This window comes from Dinoponera quadriceps, unplaced genomic scaffold (assembly GCF_001313825.1).
Source record: "Dinoponera quadriceps isolate SergipeBrazil2010 unplaced genomic scaffold, ASM131382v1 scaffold3676, whole genome shotgun sequence".
In the NCBI taxonomy this organism is placed as follows: Eukaryota; Metazoa; Arthropoda; class Insecta; order Hymenoptera; family Formicidae; genus Dinoponera; species Dinoponera quadriceps.
Genome location: NW_014559267.1, coordinates 865,799 through 884,677, shown reverse-complemented (window position 1 = coordinate 884,677; position 18,879 = coordinate 865,799). Strand labels below are relative to the sequence as shown.

The 18,879-nt window shown below is 46.5% G+C and overlaps 1 protein-coding gene across 6 annotated transcripts in view; it reads right to left on the bottom strand.

Annotated features, from left to right (window-relative positions):
* The window catches only part of LOC106750271 (Down syndrome cell adhesion molecule-like protein Dscam2), a 107,387-nt gene that overhangs the window by 77,030 nt on the left and 11,478 nt on the right, over positions 1 to 18,879 (bottom strand). For 5 of the 6 annotated variants that reach the window (XM_014630479.1, XM_014630481.1, XM_014630478.1 and 2 more), the window contains one exon: positions 4,321 to 4,641. In XM_014630479.1, the coding sequence (XP_014485965.1) occupies positions 4,321 to 4,641 (321 nt within the window). Of the gene's footprint in view, positions 1 to 4,320; positions 4,642 to 4,765; positions 5,148 to 18,879 lie in introns of those variants that run through there. The other variant, XM_014630480.1, reaches the window with a different exon arrangement.

Below are 18,879 nucleotides of genomic sequence, written 5' to 3'. Positions count from 1 at the left end.
GCCCTTGTGAAAAAAAAAAAACACAGGAAAAAGCTGAAAAAGGTTGAATCTACGAAAGCCCGACTCTCCGGGCGGTGAGTGAAATTCGTTCGAACAAACATCAATCGCGTGCGTCGATTGGACAAATTATATGTTTGCCGCGACAAATCACCGACTCATTCGATAATTGCGACGAGTCGAGACAGTTTTCTATCGCGTCGGGGCGTAATTTGCTTAATGCATGCGATTTGTTTGAACAGAGGCGGTTTTCGTCGATCTACCCGCTCCTTTCTCGATATTACCAGCAACAGTCCTCCGATCGCGTATAATTAAAGCGATAATTCATTGTTCGCGAGGCGTAATGAATAGTTAGCGGGGATAATGTATCCCGGCAGATCGAGTAACATGATCGCTCTCGCGTGTAAAACTTGCGGTGCGAAATTCGCGAGAAAGTCGTAACGCGGGCACGCACATTCCAGTTATCTTCAAACGATGAGCTGCCAAGTTCGCGAGGGTTGGGAAAACGTGACTGTCTTGTACCGTAAAGGCAAGCGACGCACGGTTCCTGTAGTTTTTATAAAAGAGCACCGGTACGGTCGTTAAACTTCCTCATTTTCTCGGTATAAGGCAACGCCTTGTATATACGCGGGGAGTAATGCAACGTCGCAACGTTTGCCTTTCGGGGTCGCTGTACATCGTACGGCGGGTACGGCAAACAAAGAACAGCAAAATCTACGAATCCTCGAGTATGTCGACTACTGTACTGTATTGTTTGTTCGTTTCGTTAAAATAAATAACGAGCGGGGGGAGCATTCGACCGAACACAAAAATGTTCGTAACGCGAGCCATTGTCGAACAAACGGCAAACGTGAACTTCTGAAGCACGGCGTTCGCTATTCGTCCGACCCGCGTCGAAATGGTACAACTACCGTGTGTGTGTGTGTGTGTGCACCGCGTGCATGGTTGCAAAATGACCTATCGTATATCGAACGACGACATTTAGCCTGAACGCCCTTGCAAATGGAATCCTAAATATAAATAAAGAAGCAACGTCGGGCGGGACCGGTTTGATTAATTTCCTAGGTCACATGACCTGCGCGCTATGTTTTTTCTCTTATAATTTTGGTATATCACAACAAATTCTTCTTCAATGCGCCCAGCAGCTGTACAAAGTATGGGGAGAGTATTCTTAATGAGACTAATTATTGAGGTTTACCCTCCTTCTTGCAACGTAACCTTTCTTATCCATCTTTCTTCTCTCACTTCCGCTCACTCGCTTGCTCTAAGGTTAGTGGTACGTGGACAAACGTAAACAGTAAACGTAAACAGTAAGACGTAAGCAGCAAGCAAATCGATCAATCGACTATTCTCTTTATGGTTTGAGAACAATCGACTGTGGTTGGTCAGTTTCTTAACTGCTTAAGTCTCACTACTTAAGTTTTTCTATGTATGCTCCCGACCTAAAAGCTTTCGCACACGAATTGACATAACCATAAGTAGACGTAAATCTAGGCTGAAGAACTAATCAGGATATTGCTTTAGATTTATGTACTCTAGAGAAAAATAGAATCTCTCTTTCTCTCTCTCTTTGACGATAAATCTGATCGCAGAAGTAACTAGGATTAGACAGATTGGAATTCTAATTACTCGATTTAAGTCCTAGTCACATCGTCACTTCCATCTTTTTCTAGAGTACACGAACCTAAAGGAATTCTGATTATTTCTTCAGCTTGAATTCATGTCTTATGTTTACAGTTTATGTTTACAGTTACGTCGATTCGTGTGCGAAAGTCTTAAGTATCATCATAGAAGAAAAATAGCTGACTTTCGGTATATATCCAGCAACTATCGATATTTCGAGCTCAATATTGCTTCTCTGTTTATATCTCTTACTCTACTTGCAAGTAATACCTCGTCGATGGTTATTCTTCTCATCGTCTCTCGTCGTAGTTAATTCTGCTTCGTCCGAAACGGCCGACGACGCGACATGCCAAGAAACGACGAAAATAATGGCCGGTTCATCTCATAATTCTGCGGAGATACGTCCGTAGGTTATTCCCGCGAGACATGTATTTCGATCGAGCGTGTACCACTAACAAGCGAAATATACCATCTCTTCAGAACCAGCCCGATATCCGCGAAATAATTAATAGACCACCTCGGACTCAACTAGAAATCGTAAACGAAGTTTACGAGACTCGCTCTCTTGGACGTCAACTGCTAAAAGCTTTCTTCGCCGCGGAGCCAAGCTTGCAGAAGCAACAAAACTTCCGCATGATGTTACGCGCACTGTCTCTCTCGTTTTTTCCGTCTCTCTCTCTCTCTCTCTCTCTCTCTCTCGCAACGAGACATCGCGATTACGTACGAGTACTCTTCGACAGGGCAGGGAGGGGAGAAAAGCTACGTTTCCGGCGGTAAGCGGCAACAACGTCGCTCGAGCGATCGCGCGCACGCAATCATATCAGTTTTGTTTCCAAAACAAGGAGGAAACGTGTCCACGAGCGGGAGAGATTTTTCTCGAAGAAGACGAAGTGTGCGCCGAAATCGTCGGGCAGCGTAGCCGAGGAGAGACGGGCTTGGAAGGCCGTGGAAGGATGAGACCGTGGAAGATGAGCAAAAAGAAAATGGCTGAGGCGGAGACTAGGAGCTGACGCGGCAGAGCAGTACCAGGCATGAATCTGAAAAGGTATGGGCTGCGTTCACGCGACGATGATTTACGGGCGTATTAGGTCGATAAGATATCTTCCGGTTCGTTGACCCGGCGGAAGCTCTATTTTTGAAGGCGCCTCGCGGCCTCCTTTTACTCCATTTATCCGTCCCCGCCGCTTTCTCTCTCGTCGTCGTCTTCTACTTCGATACTCTCGTAGACGCGAGTTTTGGAAAGGTATCGCGCCGGCCCAGCAGCAAAAAGAATCCGTTCCGTAGACGGATCTGCTCTGCCGTTAACATGATTTCAGTGACGAAGCGCGGCGAAGGCGCGCGCGAAACGCAATTTTCATCAATTCGCGCGATCCGAGATCGCGAACACGCGCGCGCGCGAGGGGCCACGTTCCTCTTGTGTAAAGTGTGAACAAATATTAATGAAAATTCCCGTGTAGAAATTCTGTTACGTTCAATGGAGCGTGTCGGAAATTAATAGGGTGTTAGAGGCCCCGGTCTGACAGCGTACAGCTCTTATCCACTTAAATTGGGGCGCCAGATCTGATCGCGAGCAGAAAGTCTCATTATTTAAATCGCCGACGATTATCTCGTACGGTAAGTGATTTATTTAATCGCCCAACACGCGATATATACCTAACGTTCGATCTGGAATCATGGTTGTCGGAAGCCACGGATTCCCTTAAATGAAACAAAAAACTGCGGTTTTGGCTCTTAGCCACTCAATTATTACTCCGAATTTCGCCGCAGAGAGAAAGAGAGAGAGATAGAGAGAGAGGAACGGAAAACTCGTTATTTAAACTCGTCGACCACGCTCTAATAATTGATGCAACCTTCAACATGTGATATCTGACATTGGAGCGGTTCGAGACTATGTCCGCGAAAACCATGTTTTTTTCCCTTAACTCTCACCGCTCACCTCTGCTCTGGAATTACGTATCTCTGTATATTTTTTACACACAAAATGCAAGCTTTCTTACATTAAACATGATTTTACATCTAAACGATGTGTTGTAACGCTTGGTAAAATCAAAATGTTAAAAACATACTAGTTGCATACGATCCACTTAGAGTCAAAATTGACTCCAGTCTCTCATATTTCTCATAATAAAAAGAAATCCCTGTAACAGAGTAAGAACGAAAATTGCCGAGAAGCAATAGTACGAAGTATGGAAAGGAAAATCATCTCTAGGAGTTGAAAGCGAAAAAGAAATAAAGTATCGGCATTTTTAACTGTGCGGGATTAAGGACGACCTCGGGTGTATGCTGCGAGGTTTAAATAGAAAACCCTGTGCGTTCACAGGCGTTTAGCCATTCGATCGTGCGCTTCGATTACTCCAGATGCCGGGGAGGGAGGGAGGGAGGGAGGGAGAGAGAGAGCACCTCGTTACTTAACGACGTCGGCCACGACGACGGTGTGACACGCGATACGTAAACGTGAGAAGGAAATTTCATCTCATCTGTCGCTAGACTAACAGCGATCGAATCCGTGAGCCGTGAACGTGAGTACGCGCGATAGACGCGCGCACGCGCTCGCCTACGGTGCAGCGTCGTCTATGTGCCGACCTACGTGCGAAGGATATGACGACGCAGTCGACAGCAAGCGACGACGAAAACGACGGAGAACGTGAGGAGAGACCGCACGATGCAGATAACGAGCGAGAAGTTTCACCGTTGACATACCTGCTCTGACAGTGACGTCTCTGCTAACGATGGCGCCGACGCTGTTGACGGCCGAGCATTTATAAATGGCCCAGTGGACATCCTGCCGGAAGGCCTCGGCCTCGAAACCGGGAAAGTGAATCGTCCCGTTGCCAAGGACATGCCTGATACCGGGTATGTTGCTTATACTGCTGCCGTCCGCCGCCAGCCAGTCGACAGTCGGCAACGGATTCCCCCGCACGGTGCAGTCTACCCTGCCGCCGTTCACATTCGTGAACTCCACCCTGGATGACGGTTCCGTCACGAAGCTGGGCCCCTGCGTCTCGTAGGAGGCGTCGGAACCTGAAAGCGGAAGCGGAAAACGCCGGATATACACACCACACGGCTCGGTCGCGTGCATCGCACGCACACACACACACGCACAGACGCGCGTACAAGCCTCTTAGCCACATTCAATTAAGATTACCGCCCGAATACATATCTCGCGGATTTCCTTCCATCCGCAGTTCATTATTCGTTCCGCATCGCGGCGCAACTGCAACTTTAAATACGCTCTGAAATTTCCATCGCTCGGCCTCGGGTATTCGCAATTCCGCCGGAAAATTCCGCGCACCGCGAGTCGCAACGCGCCCGCGCCAATCTTCCCACTCGTAGGCGCCGTTTCAGCCGAGCGCGGAGACCGCCGTCACGGTGCCCCGGCGCGCAGCGTTTTACTTCGTAATTCTAATGCGCCATAAATTCTCTAGCATTACGAATAACAATCAGAAACGCATTAATCACGGTGTCGGCGAATGGACACTCGGCGGTAGATTTTTCGCTCCCGCCGGCCGAATGCGAAGTAATTTTCTGCGGAGAAGGGGGGAGGGGGAGGAGGGGGGAGTCGAGCAGAGAGCGAGGGGGTGGCGTGTTGGGTGTGCGGTGGGACGCGCGCACTGTATCGTCGACGGACATGAACGAAGATAATACGCTCGGCCATAAATCATACATTTAACGCTGAAATTCGGCCGTAATAGCTTCCATAAATGGAGCGCATTGCGTCCCCTCCCCCCTCTCCTCGAAGCCTGTTAACCATTCATCACCCGAGTTATGTTGATTTAAGTAGGAATGCCGGCCGGTTGCGATGTATTCCGCATTCCGTCCAGCATTGCTCATCTGGAAGCCAGCCCAACCAAGTACAGAATATCCCGCAGAACGTGCAACGAATGACGCGCGCATTCGCGGCGTACTTCCATGTGTGTGTGGGCGCGCGTTCGACGAAATCACGATCGATGCAAAAGCCACGTGTTTCAGCCGCTTCTGAGTCGCGCGGAACCGCTAACGAGCCCTGAGTTCTGACATACTTTCCGCACCGGCTGGAAAATTGTATAATTATGGAAATAAATCGCAACTGCGTAGTATTACGTAGTATTACGTATAGCAAGCGGGTATGTTTGTTATTTCATGTATCAATCATCGACCTCGAACAAGTAAAGCGAGACACAGAGTATGTTAATCGCCCTGCCACGAGAATGCGCGCTTTTCCTTTTATCTGGCGTGGACCCCGGAATCGTTTTAGCACTCTTAGTGGCCGAAGGAGGCGACACGTTGAGAGAGTTATTCGACCGATTTTGCAATGAACACTTGTTCTGGCAATTCTCTCTCTCTCTCTCTCTATTACGCGCCCAGCGAACTTAAATCTTGATTACTTATCTTCTATAAGCTAAAGCAGCGTTTCTAGTAAGGGGCTAGGATTCCCCTCCCTCATGACATCGTCTCTCGGACGCGCACGTTCGAATCCGGAAAGTTATCGTTTTCTCGAAAAAGAAAATCGTGGACTCTCCCATAAAAGCTGTAGTATCCGGCAAAGATTTACTTCCTACCTTATCCTTTCCTCTTTCTCTCTCTCTCACTCTCTCTTTTCCTCCCTTCCTCTCCCCCCCTCTCTCCCTCTCTCTTTCTATCCTCCATTCCCTACAGCTAGCGAGCTGCTTTCGAATCTTAAGCGCCGCGCGTACTCCACCATCGCCAGAATAGCCAGTGCACTGCAGACCTGCGATTGGATATATCTTGCGACCTACATTCTCCGGGCTCCGTAATCATTTCCCCGCGGAAGGAAGGAAGGAAGGAAAGAAGGCGGCCTCGCATAAAAAGTTAACTCTTCATCTTCCGAGAGTTCTCGGAGTTCGCGTTATAATTCCGCTACCGTATAACCGTCTGACGTACGACGTCGGTCGCCCTGCGNATATATATATATATATATATATATATATATATATATATATATATATCAGAAATATGATCTTGGACTCTCGAATCCGCCTTGGACAAGATGGGATTACAAACGCGACTGCCAAGGGATGCGTCGGGGGAGATTAATCGTGCAAAATTTTACCTCTCGTCTAGCGACACCGAGACGCGACAAGCCCCCCTTCCCCTTCCTCACTCGGTGTGAAATGAAATCTCATGTTCGTCGGTGACGTATTCCTGATAAACCCTCGACTTTTCAAGAAAAATTATTTTATCATAGGAGAAGGTGCTTTACCTTGGAGCCACTTCGATTTCAGCGCTATCTAGCGATTTTGCATTTTACAATTCATTGCGTTTACCACGCTAGAGTTCTTATCTATGGCGAGAAACACAATGAATTATCGTATTAACAAAACGTAAGAAAATCACTAAATAGTGCTGAAATAATTAGACTCCATAGTATTGGAGTGCGCCTTCCTTGTATTAGACTATACACGGAAAAAGTAATTTCGCTAGCACAGCAAGTTGTTAGTTATTGTGGGGACAACAGAAATTAATACTCTTAACAAATCTTTCTGCTGGTCGAATAAATTCTTTTGCTCTCCTTATAGTAACTGACAATTTATTGTGCCGGCGAAATATTTTTCCCCGGAGATCTGCAGCTCGCCGGAGAAAAGGATAAATGAATAGATTGAAAAAAACATCCGTCTCTTTTGTGCATACTATTATGACGAAGATAAGGATATATTCGGAATATGTGCATCCTTTTCTACGAGTGGAACAATCCCACTCCTCGATGGCTCACTCCGCTACACAATGGAGTTCAATAGCTGAATTCGACATGGGTTGTACAACGTACAATAGATCCAAGATACAACAGCCCCCCTCCCCCCCACATAATTAATGAAGAAAATATATCCTCTCGTAAAAAAAACGTACACGTTTTTGCGACATGTAAAATATCGACGCGATCGAAGAAGTACTTCTTACTTTCACCGCCGTAAAACGAATAGATTACGTAAAAAGACACGTGAGCAGGGACGAACTAAGAGTTAATTGGGCGCGAGCCAAATGCGTTCAGGATACACTGGCTCATCGACATGGCTAAACAATGGACGGCGAGTAGAGGGATGAACGAGCGCGCAACTAAGGGCTGCATGCAACTTGGCACGTACTCGACTGCACACCCTCTCCGGACGCGCTCAGTGAGGCCGCACGACGGAAAGAGAGGGCACGCGCGATCGCCAGCCACGTTGGCTGTCGTAGGCGATACGAGAGAGACGAGTAGGCTACTATCGTAACACCTCGTCAACCCTCGACGTCATCGCGAGCGTACACCCGAAGACGCGCACTTGTGCCGCTTCTTCTTCAGTAGCCACTGAAGAGACCGGAACGAGACAAGGGCGCAGCGACCAGCCGTATAATGTTTTCCGTCAACATCCTTCGGGAATTTAGCCCCCTTTTTTTAAAACGCCTCGAGTGTTCGCTTCTATTCACGTCCTGGACCACCCCGTGTCCTTCCGCGGAATAATGTCGTTAGAACGTTTGATGAAACGCCGACGGCGCGATTGGATTTTTTATATTATTATATTATAATGTTATTATGATATTATATTTTGTATTATTCTTTTCGTTTCTCTTCCTTGCTCCTTTCTTACTTTCTTTCTTACCTCCAGATTATTTTTTTATTTCTAAATGATAATATCTTTGAAATTGTAATGGCAAGATAGAGACGTCGGAGATATTGACGCGACATGTTTATGCGTGACAATTTTATGCACTTATTCGCGATTCTTGATATTTGAATAACCTGGACTCGCATTATTGTCTTTTTTTCCTTTTTGAATGCGTCAGGGAAGATTGTCTCAAATTTACTTTCACATTACTTACCTCTAAATGGGTTGTGATAACACCTTTGCAATCGTAATGGTAACTGACTGAGAATGAGATAAAAACAGAAACGTGGGAAATATTTACGTGATACAATTATACACGACAATTTTATACACTTTCTCGCGATTCTCGACATTTAAATGACCTGGAATCGCATTATCCTTCAAATATTCAACGGCATGATTCCACACCGAGTATCTATAATGAATTTAACTGGACACATTCGAACTTCTATGTTTTCGTTATATAATACGTATCGCACAAACTACCTCCGGGATTTCAACTTCCACCCCGACGTTCGTAGTTTCCAAAAGTCACCGCGGGTAATGACGAAGCATCTCTGGCTAATTATCGATAAAGGATAGGTAGATAAGTGGGTAAAGCCCTTGGCGAAGCCTGCGTTAGTACAAAGAGCGGAAGAATCGTCAAATGGAGCAGTCTCCGCTCCGGAATCAACCGCTCATTCAGCGTTACACAATTCTCTTTACCGACTGGGCGGTGAGAGAAAGACGAGAAAGTTAAGTCCGAAGTCTACGCGCGCGTTGAAACAGACGAAATGCGGCTATGTTGGGGTACAAAGGGAGACAAGCGTGTCGAGAGAGAAGAGAAAGAGAGAGAGAGAGAGAGAGAAAGAGAGGGGAAGGAGAAGGAGAGAAAGGACGGATAGATGCTGGATGCACGGATAGAGATGGACCGGCAGGAGGAGGAGAACAGGGGGTACGCGAGGAGAGGTAAAATGAGGAGCCCTGTCTGTGGTTTGTCCGACAATGCAAACCGGCTTTCTCATATCACTGTATTGTTTCCATTGTTCCGGCGACTCGCGGGGGGTTGTTAGTCATTACAGGGACGGAGGAGTCGGAGGTTTGGAAAGGGGATATAGGTTTATCCGCCTTCTGACGCCGATCACCATCGTACTACCTAACCGTCCCCGTCGGACTCTTGTCCCACGACTCTCGCGGGCATAACGAGTAATTTCCGCCGGCGGAACGTGACGTCGCGACGTTAGAAGCGACGAGCGGTCGAGAAATCCGTGGGTTCCTGCATTTGATGAACCTTTTGCTGCGGCGCTGCGTATCGCATGCAGAACGACAAAAGAATAGCGAGAATTTTAGAAAGAGAGAAAAGGGGAGGAGGAAGAGCGAAAGAAACCTTTTTCAATTTATACAGGGTGTCCCAAACCGTTCTCGGGTGCCCTCATTAGCTCAGAAAAAATAATTAATTCCTCACAAACTACTACGAATTTTACAAAATGACTTACATGACCTTTCTGCTCAGTTTCACACGTTCTACCTGCACACCATGGAAACGGTTTGGGACACCATGTGTATTCGCGAAAATTTATCTCGTTACGAAGAATGAGCAAGTAACGTTTCCGCACAATGAGAATATATTATTAATAATTTATTATTAAAATATTAAGTTTTCCTCATGAACAAACGTCCGCATAATGTGAAAACTTTTCATACGAATATAAAACAATTCGTAATTTTGTATAACAGTTGAACTATGCAAATTACGCGACGTGCATAAAAATATACAAGTATAAACAACGAATAATTAAAGAGAATGAAACTACAACTGTTAAATTATAATTTTTCAAATAATGACGGACTCTCTGAAAGCCGGGTTGAATTTCAAGTTGTTATTTCCCGTCGACTCTTAAAATATTGAATGGAATTCTCATCGGAATCGCGTTAACTAACTTCGATCCGCGTTCCTTCGATCGAATAATCGCATTTACGCGAATGTCAATACCAGTGCCAATGTCAGTGTCATGTGAGAGCATCCGGAGTGCTACGAGGGAGCAACGGGGAGCAGGATACTGGATCGGAAAGCCAGGACGAAGGACACAGAACGGCGAGACGTAGACAGTGATGCATCGTACATTTCCAGGTGCATGAAATCATTTATTATATGGAAGATTTCCGGCTTCAACGGACGTTTAACGAACTTGACGAGAATGAAGAGATCGAAACCCGAATCGAAATTTAAGCCGGCGTTCGCAGTTTGTCATTACTTGACAATTATAATTTCATGAATCTCTACTCGAGACAGCTCTCTGCATTTATACTTATTTTACACAGCAAGAAGTATCCAAACAATCAAATGAACGACCTATAAATACAAATTTGTCGTGAAATATATTTCGAAATATTGTAAATAAGTTATAACAATAAATATCGGCCTTATAGAATTTAATGTAAATCTTCCAAGTGATGGTATGCCTAATAAGACTTTTTATGGATTGCAAGTTATTGCACCCAGTCAAATTTAAATTTTTATTAATACAAGACATTACTGGGTACGTAACTTTTATCTTTGTTTTTACAACTCTCTCCTTTATATATCTTTTCTCGGCAGATCTTATCGGAATCTCCAACAATAAAAAAAATTAACAATGAAAGTACTAAAAACAATAGAATTATATAGTTAAAGAATTTGTATTATTTCTCGAAATTTTCCATTGCTCCTTCAAGTTTAACAAAACTTGCAGGATTAATGTAAGATCAAAATTTCAATTCGGGTAGGTTGACAACGTCAATGTGAAATATTCTAAAGGAATTTTAATTATTAATAGAACTACTAAAATATGTAAAACAAATGGTATTAAACAGATCGCCTAGTACTTTTCTGTAACATGAATGTTATGGTTAAGCTTCATTAAACCGACAAAGTAAGTGACAATAAGGTGTCTGAAATTGTGCATAAATATCTTTCCAATGATGATTGTAAATGACAATCACTGTTAGTTTTTGGTCAATTTAGTTTTCAACTGGTACGACAATTCGACATCAATCCCAAAACGAATAATCGCCTAACCGCAAACTTCGGTTTGTGCACTCAACGTGTACGAGGTATAGATTTAATCCTGGTAACATCTCCAAATCTGATCTGCTCGATTTCACACACAGAGAGACTGCGGTAGATTATTTGTAGAAACTTCATTACTCGCTATCAGATCGATCCTTGCGAGGGTTTTGAACTCGTGATATCTTTGTTTGACAATTTATTTGTTGACCGCGTTTCTACTCGGTTAATAACGATTAATTTAACGGCCGCGTTATCCCAATTTTTACTAATTTTCACTCATTTTTATGTTCTATTTAAACGAATTACGAGAAAGAATTTCATTATCTTTTTTTTTTATGAATTCATAGTTTGAGACTTGTGAACATACGATCGCTCTCAATTAATTTCGTATATTTACAAACTAAAAGCATCGCTATTATTTTGATTTCTGCAAATTAAACGAAGCGACCTAATAGGTGGAAAAAATTGCATGGCGTTCTTGTGACACACACGCGCGCAACTTTATATTCAATAATAACGATACGCGCGTCGGCGGGCCGGGCGAAATTATCTTCGTTACACACTAAGGCGTACATTCGGTTGCGTTAATTACCTGCGTCAGCAACGGTTGTCCATTTAATTGAGCCCGAGTATCTGCGATCGACCGTTAATTACTTCGTACTGCGGAGTAGCTAATCTACGATTAGCCTACCATTATCTTGTCCCTGCAATCTGATTTCTAGTTGACCAGTTTATCGCGATGTTTTCATGCGATCGCGTATACACCTATTTGCTGTATCAATCGGCGACGAGAGATTAACGTATGAATTGTTGTAAAAATACGAATGCACTCTCTCTCTTTCTCCCCCCACTTTCGCGAGCAAAATGGACTCTGCTAAATGTCGGAAGTGATGCGGTGAACCCGGGACACCCTGTATACGTTAACTACTGAACTTCACGATAAAGCTTTGCCATTAAATTTCGGCGCGATCCACGTTATCGTCCGGAAATTTATCCGCGTTACCACATCAGAGAACCTAGCCTAGCGATAGTACGGACAGGCACCATAGGTTAAATAATATTAACACGACACGGCCGAATCGTTCGTGATATTCGCGAAATTTCGACCGGCGGGAAACGTTTGGCGTCTATGAAAATTGCCGGTCGGAAAACCACCACGCGCTACGAAATAATTCCCGTTGCGGCAAATATATTTCCACCAAGATACACGAGCCTGAAAATAACGTATTAATTTTCCTNCCCCCCCCCCCCTTTGTATTCCTTTCGCGTTTTTCACGATTTTGATATAAATTCTTTTTTCGGAGCGCGAGAGCCGGCACTTTTTAGTTTCAGAACAATGCGCGGTGTATTTTTCGGTCGGAAATTCGCTAATTCCGCGCGAGACACGCGGTTTTTGTTCCGCTACGTGCCCTACCTCGCGCGGTTTGCGGCTTATAATGAGCGTGAAAGCTGCCTTAAAACACACGTAAGTAGCGTCATTATTCGCCCGCACTGAGCCACATTATAACGTTTAACGAGCTTGCATATTTGGTGCGTGAGGAAAATAATTATATCGCGATACGTTAACGCGGTTAAATACGCCGCGCTCTGCGCGCTCTGACCTCTCCGCGTTACAAGATTCTGACGGCTCTTCCGCAAATTTTTAAATTGGATCGCACAACGTATAAATAGCCCGATGTGCAAGCACTTTTAACGGGATAAAAGCGCGCGCACGTGCGAGCAAGCGGACCAGNCCCCCCCCCCCCCCCCCCCCGGTGTGAACGGTGAATGGAATATTTTTTAAACGCAATCGCCGAGTTAACTAAACTGTATTCATTTTACGGTGAAATATTTTGTCATTAGCTATCTGCTTTTACATAAATAAACAGCTTTACGCGCCCCGATTATTCGCAAAACGATTTTCAACTATTTGCCGCAGATCCCGGGCGGAATTTTTCAGTGACGCGGACCGGCCGAAAGTATAATGAAACGAAAGTGCGCGCTCAGCCGATTTAATTGTTGCCTGCGGTCGATCGCGCTTTACGCGCGAAAGCAGCAGCACTTCCTCTTTCGCGCACTGTCAAAGGTCAATACGTAAAATTGCTTCGCTTTCGGGTCCGATGCTTTTCATTCGTCATGCCTGCTTGTTTTATCCCCTCGGTACAATTTTCTACCCGCCACGTGCATTCGTGCCGACGGAGTTAAACGACGTTTTGGGCGGTCAACCGTAAAAAAAAAGAGAGAGAGAGAGAGAGGGAGAAACGAGAGACAAGCGTGCATATTAAAGCTACGCTGCGCTCCGCGGCTCAGAGAGAAAAACAGAAAGAAAAAAGAGGAGCAGATGAAAGGATATCCAAGAGCGGGGATGCTGATTTCTAGGTGCCTTGCCCGGCTATGCTCTCTTTCTTTCACTCCCTCTCTCTCTCTCTCTCTCTCTCTATCTCTCTCTTTCTCTTTTTCTCTCCGACTTCACCGCAGACCGCAGACTCGCGCCCGATTCCGTGGATGAAATTCGCGAGGATTCGCGTTAAAATTGCAACGAGACCGAGAGTTCTCGTAAGTCGTATTTCATTGTACGTGCCGGATACGCGCCATCGACTCGACCACGTTCGAGAATTGGCCGAATAGTTGATTTCTTTGGCGTAGGCGGCTCGGCTAACCCGACCCATAAATTGACGATATTTTACGACGGAGCGACTTACTAAACTGCCCCCGGAAAGAAACTGCTCGGGACAGCCCGGGATCGTAAAGAGTCGGCCGTTTTAAGGGAGATTTAATCTAAGACTCTAAGCAGGGACGGGATGGAGATTTCATCTAAAGCCGGCTGTATGCCAAGCTGTGAGAATCGCTCCTACGCTGTAACGACAACACGCGTACAACGTCGCGTCTCCCTCCGAGGCGCGGGGAAGATATATATGTATATTCCTATAATTTCTATGTAAATCAAGTTTTCGCGCAAGACGTAAGTTTTGACATTCGGAGAGTTCTCGTTTCTTTGAGTTCGAAAAGATACTTCCTCCCGGCGTGGAGTAACTCGCGAGGAACGCAAACTCAGGAACGCGCGCGCGTACATCAAGATTTGGTCGTGGTCTGTATCGCTATCCAAGGGCTTTCATTATTATTCCGAAACCGAGTTACCTGAGAATTGCGGGGGAGTGCAACAGCGAGAGAATGAGCGAGTGAGTGAGCAAGAGAGAGAGAGAGAGAGAGAGAAAGGGAAGAAGAGAGAACACGCGCGAAATAGGTCCGCACAGAGACGAGATCTTTGAACAATGAATTAATCCGAGGTCTACGAGAACAGACTTGCACACACAGCGAGTTCAGAGGTAGAATCGCGGCAAGAAGCCATGTTAATTTCGACTCGCCCCCTCTCTCTCTCTCTCTCTCCCTTCCTCCTTCTCTCGACAACAGCTCTCGAGCTTTCGCCTGCGCTCTCGCCGCTGTTTTCGAGCAGCTACGAATTTTCGAAAGTCCCTCCGCCGTCACCGCCGCTGCCGCCGTCGTCGTACACATGCGACTCGTGGGGAAAATTACACCGGCGCGATCTCGAATCGTTAATCTGTATTTTGATATCTGCCGGTCGACCGGGCCGAATTTCCACCCGTTTTCCCGATACGCACACTTCCCGATACTCCCTTGCTTGCGCGCCAAAAACAGCGAATTTTATCGAGAACGCGTTTCATTTAACATCCGTCGCAGCCGTCGGGGTATAAAAGCCGCCGGGTGTTTTACGAGCGCTGCTCTTACAGGGGGATGTTAGCCGATTTGTCGGGAGCTTCTCCGGCGAGTCGGCATCGAACGACAAGACGTCTCGATACCTCGGCATCGATACCGCTCCGCGGTATCTCTCTCTCTCTCTCTCCCTCCCTCTCGGTTTCGACGATGATTTAATCCGAGGCTTATAAGTACTGTCTTGGGGGATAGTTGGAGGCTCGGTCAGGAACCGCAGTGCGGTTAACGCCATGCAAGTAGATCCGGACCGGGGGTATGTACGCGTACATATAAAGCGAGGAGAGAGAGAGAGAGGGAGAGAGAGTGAGCCAACGGCGGAACTACGAGCGGGCTCGCTCGTGCGGACGAGAGCGAGCGAGAGGCGCGCGCGAGAGCGCTGAAAGAGCCGGGCCGGGAGCGGGACGGAAAGAGCGACGGCGCACTAACAGGACACACCGGTACAAAGACCGAAATGCAAATACGTATTCTGTGTACTTAGGAAGCGGTAGCCCCAGTGAGCCTCATGCATAGAGATTGTACGTTGTCCGTGTAAAATCGACCCACGACCACGCCGGCCCTTCCCCCTTCCACTTCCTCTCTCTCTCTCTCTCTCTTTCTCGCTCCGCTCTCTCTTCTGCCTTTCCGCCCTCCGCTCTCTGTTAACGTACGCTCACCCGGGTGCCGGTGGATTCGCCAAATTACTACCCTTTCTTATCCGATCTTTGAACCGGCGAGCGTATTTCCCGTCCGCCTCCTGGCGAGCCGCACTCTCGCCCAGTTAATTCGTATCGTCTCGAAAAGTGCGATCGTTAATTTTTCACACGGCCCGCGCGCGCGGCTGGTGGGCGATGACACACACGCGGGACGAGCGAATTCTCGGGAAATCGGGTGTTATCGAGCTCGCACAAATCAAAATGAACTCTCTGTGTGTATCGAGTATTTTGTTTGCGGCGTGAGCGACGGCGCGCAAAACAAAACAAGCCCCCGCCGACTGCGCGCGCGATAGGTATCAAACGGATTAATTCATCGCGAACGATAAAGTCCAGCGTTTAAAATTTAAATTTAATTGCCCGTTACCACTTTCATCGCGGAGGGAGGGGGGAGGGGATGCATCGAGCCCGCGCGCTCGCCCCCCTCCCTCGCGTTTTCGCGCGCGATTAAGTACCACTCGTATTTCTCATGAATAATTCAGGAATCGCATTACGGGCGGCAGCCAGTATCGAAGACGGTGCCGAGGGCTCGGCCGAGGCTCCGATATCGCTGCGATGCGACGCGTATTTGGCCACTTAATGAAGGAATTTACTTACAAATCCTCCCCACGGTGCGAACTGAGTTGACTCACGTGCGCGGTCACCGGCTGCCTTCCGGCAATTAAACGCGACGGTTGACACGTGACATATACAAGGTTTGACCCACGGCTGTTTACCGCACTCTCTACGCGTGTCCCGATCGTTGCGGATGCTGTATTAATAAATGAAGAGCATGCAAGGGTAAGTTATCTCTGCTGCTGGTAAGCGCCGCTTTATCGCGCGCAAAAGTTCCGGCGGTTTAATCAGCGAGCGAGAGGTGTTCATCGAACCAGCGAAATCGCGCCGTCTCGTCTATCGGTGCTCCCCCGCCTCGGTATGTACGTTTAAAGCGAACGGGGAATAAATCGGAAGAGAAACGGGGGAACGTTTTCACACGAGCAAAAATTATTCCATTCAGACGCAAGTTAGATCCCTCTCGCGTTACGCTGAGCACGAATACACGCGCGGGCGTGTATCATTCGCGCGAATGCAGCATCCGCTCGTTAAATAAAGAGCGGAGTTTACAAAACGACAAATAACTCAGGCTAATGCGACGCGAACGCTGCGCGGTGTTACAGGGCTTGCTCGGCGTGAGGCAGAAATATTATACGGAATAATTTGAAATACGGAGTCTGTTGACGTTCAATTACCCCTTCAAGTTTGCGAAAGAATATAGGCGAAAGCGGACGGTATAGAAAGATAAAAGCAACGCGCGCAAGAGACGGCGGCATCCGGCGCGCTGCGCCGCGCGCGCCTTTTGCATGCTTTTATCTCGTTTACGCATCTGCTACCGGGCCGTTGCTTGAGCCGAAGCTCTGCCATAACGACGGCATTCTTGTCTATCACGACGCCCGCCTTTCACGATCTAAATGTCCATTTGCCGTTGGCGCGACCGCGGAAACCTCCCCCGTATTTTCTCATATACGTCCCCTCCGATTTAAACGTGTCTCTTCTTTCTTTCTCTCCTTCTAATCTCATCGTCCGCCATAAATGGCCATCGACCTTAACTCGGAAAATCGTACCAACGAGTGTTCGCACGATTTCATCTCGTAATTAGATTTTTGGCCCCTAATAGCTCGAATGCCTGCTAACGTATCCGAATACGCGAACGGAAGTAGAAACGGGCTTCCTTGTGCGGACGCTCGCGCAGAAGTTCGAGACAGGGACGGGCCCGACAGGCAAGCAGGAGAGAGCCGCTCACTCTGCTCGCGCGAGTAACGAAATGTTCGAATGTTTTAAACTAAAAAATCTCATTTAACTTATAAAATATGAATGAAGTCATAATAAATTTTAGAATTACATTATAATAATTAAATTACAACAATCGTGCATATCGCATTATATTCATATATTTATTATGATTATACACATTTATTATTATTTACATATATGTATTATACTTGTATATATTTATGTGTTCAATTGTATATTTAAAAGATTGAGACTTTTAAATGTATTATTACGAGATGCATTCAGAAACACAGGTATCAATTGGTAAACTCGCGTGAAATTCGAAACGTTGATTTTCTTTATTTAGAAACGTGTGTTTCTCTAAGTGTGTGTTGCAGTTCGCGCATGCTTTATTGCGCGCTTTCATTGGTTTGCGCGCATAAGCGTCGAAAGTTTGGGCAACGTTGTATTTTGTTAGTGTGCCGAGGGCATCGCACATCCGCTGCAGAACTCAGAGTACTCTAGGATCCGTCCCTGGTCAAAGGTACTGCGTCGAGTATTACGAAGCTTTGTACACAGGGAAGAAAATTACGTTCCATGGCTCCTGGTACTATTAGAGCAAACATATTCTACGGGCCCCCGTCTCTTTCAGACACGTTCGATTACTGCAAACAGTTTTCGCGAGTTGGGAAAACGCGACGCGGAAACTCGTCGGGGAAAGCTAACACGCGAATTATCACAATTCCGCCGACTGGTGCGAAAACGTCGGAAATGCGAACGCCCTTTAGTGTATACGCGAACGCTTCTTTTTTTCTCGCCCGCGCTAAGAAATTATTCCATCTCCCATGCGCGTCGCGCTGTAATCTACGAGTGACGCAAAATAAATATTTTAGAACGCCGGCACGCGCAAAAAGTGTGTAACAGCCAAACATACAACAGCTGGAAAAGGAAGTAGCAAAATTGAAGATGATAACCTTGCAACCGTACGACGCGCCAAACATAGGAAACGTATCGAACATGGGTAATTAATTAAACAATTGAGAGAGAGAGAGAGAGAGAGAGAGAGAGAGGATTTTGATAAGAGGAGAAACTTTTTCAGTTGCGATTTTAATTTTTCTCACGAGGTGATCTGTAATTCCCGAGTCACCGGGTAAGCTCTGCCGAAATTAACGATAATCCCACACAAGTGGCGAGATAACCGAGATATCTCTCGCGTTTTCGCCATGTCATAATCCGGCTCTTATCCCGGCCATAGGAGGGGATTGATAAGCGCGGCAACGCGTCGACCGCTATTAACATTTCGGCGAAACTTTTCTGCGATGCTTGACAGGCTGCCAGGGCGCGTTTCGCATGACAGTGATTTGCTTTGTGGTCCGCGTCGAATGAATTTGTGGTGCTCGTCCCCGCAGGCGTGTGCGGTTTCATATAATTATGCACTTAATTGCTTATATTGCGAGGACCCGCTGATGACGGAACCATCATCTCTAACCGCGTGCGTATT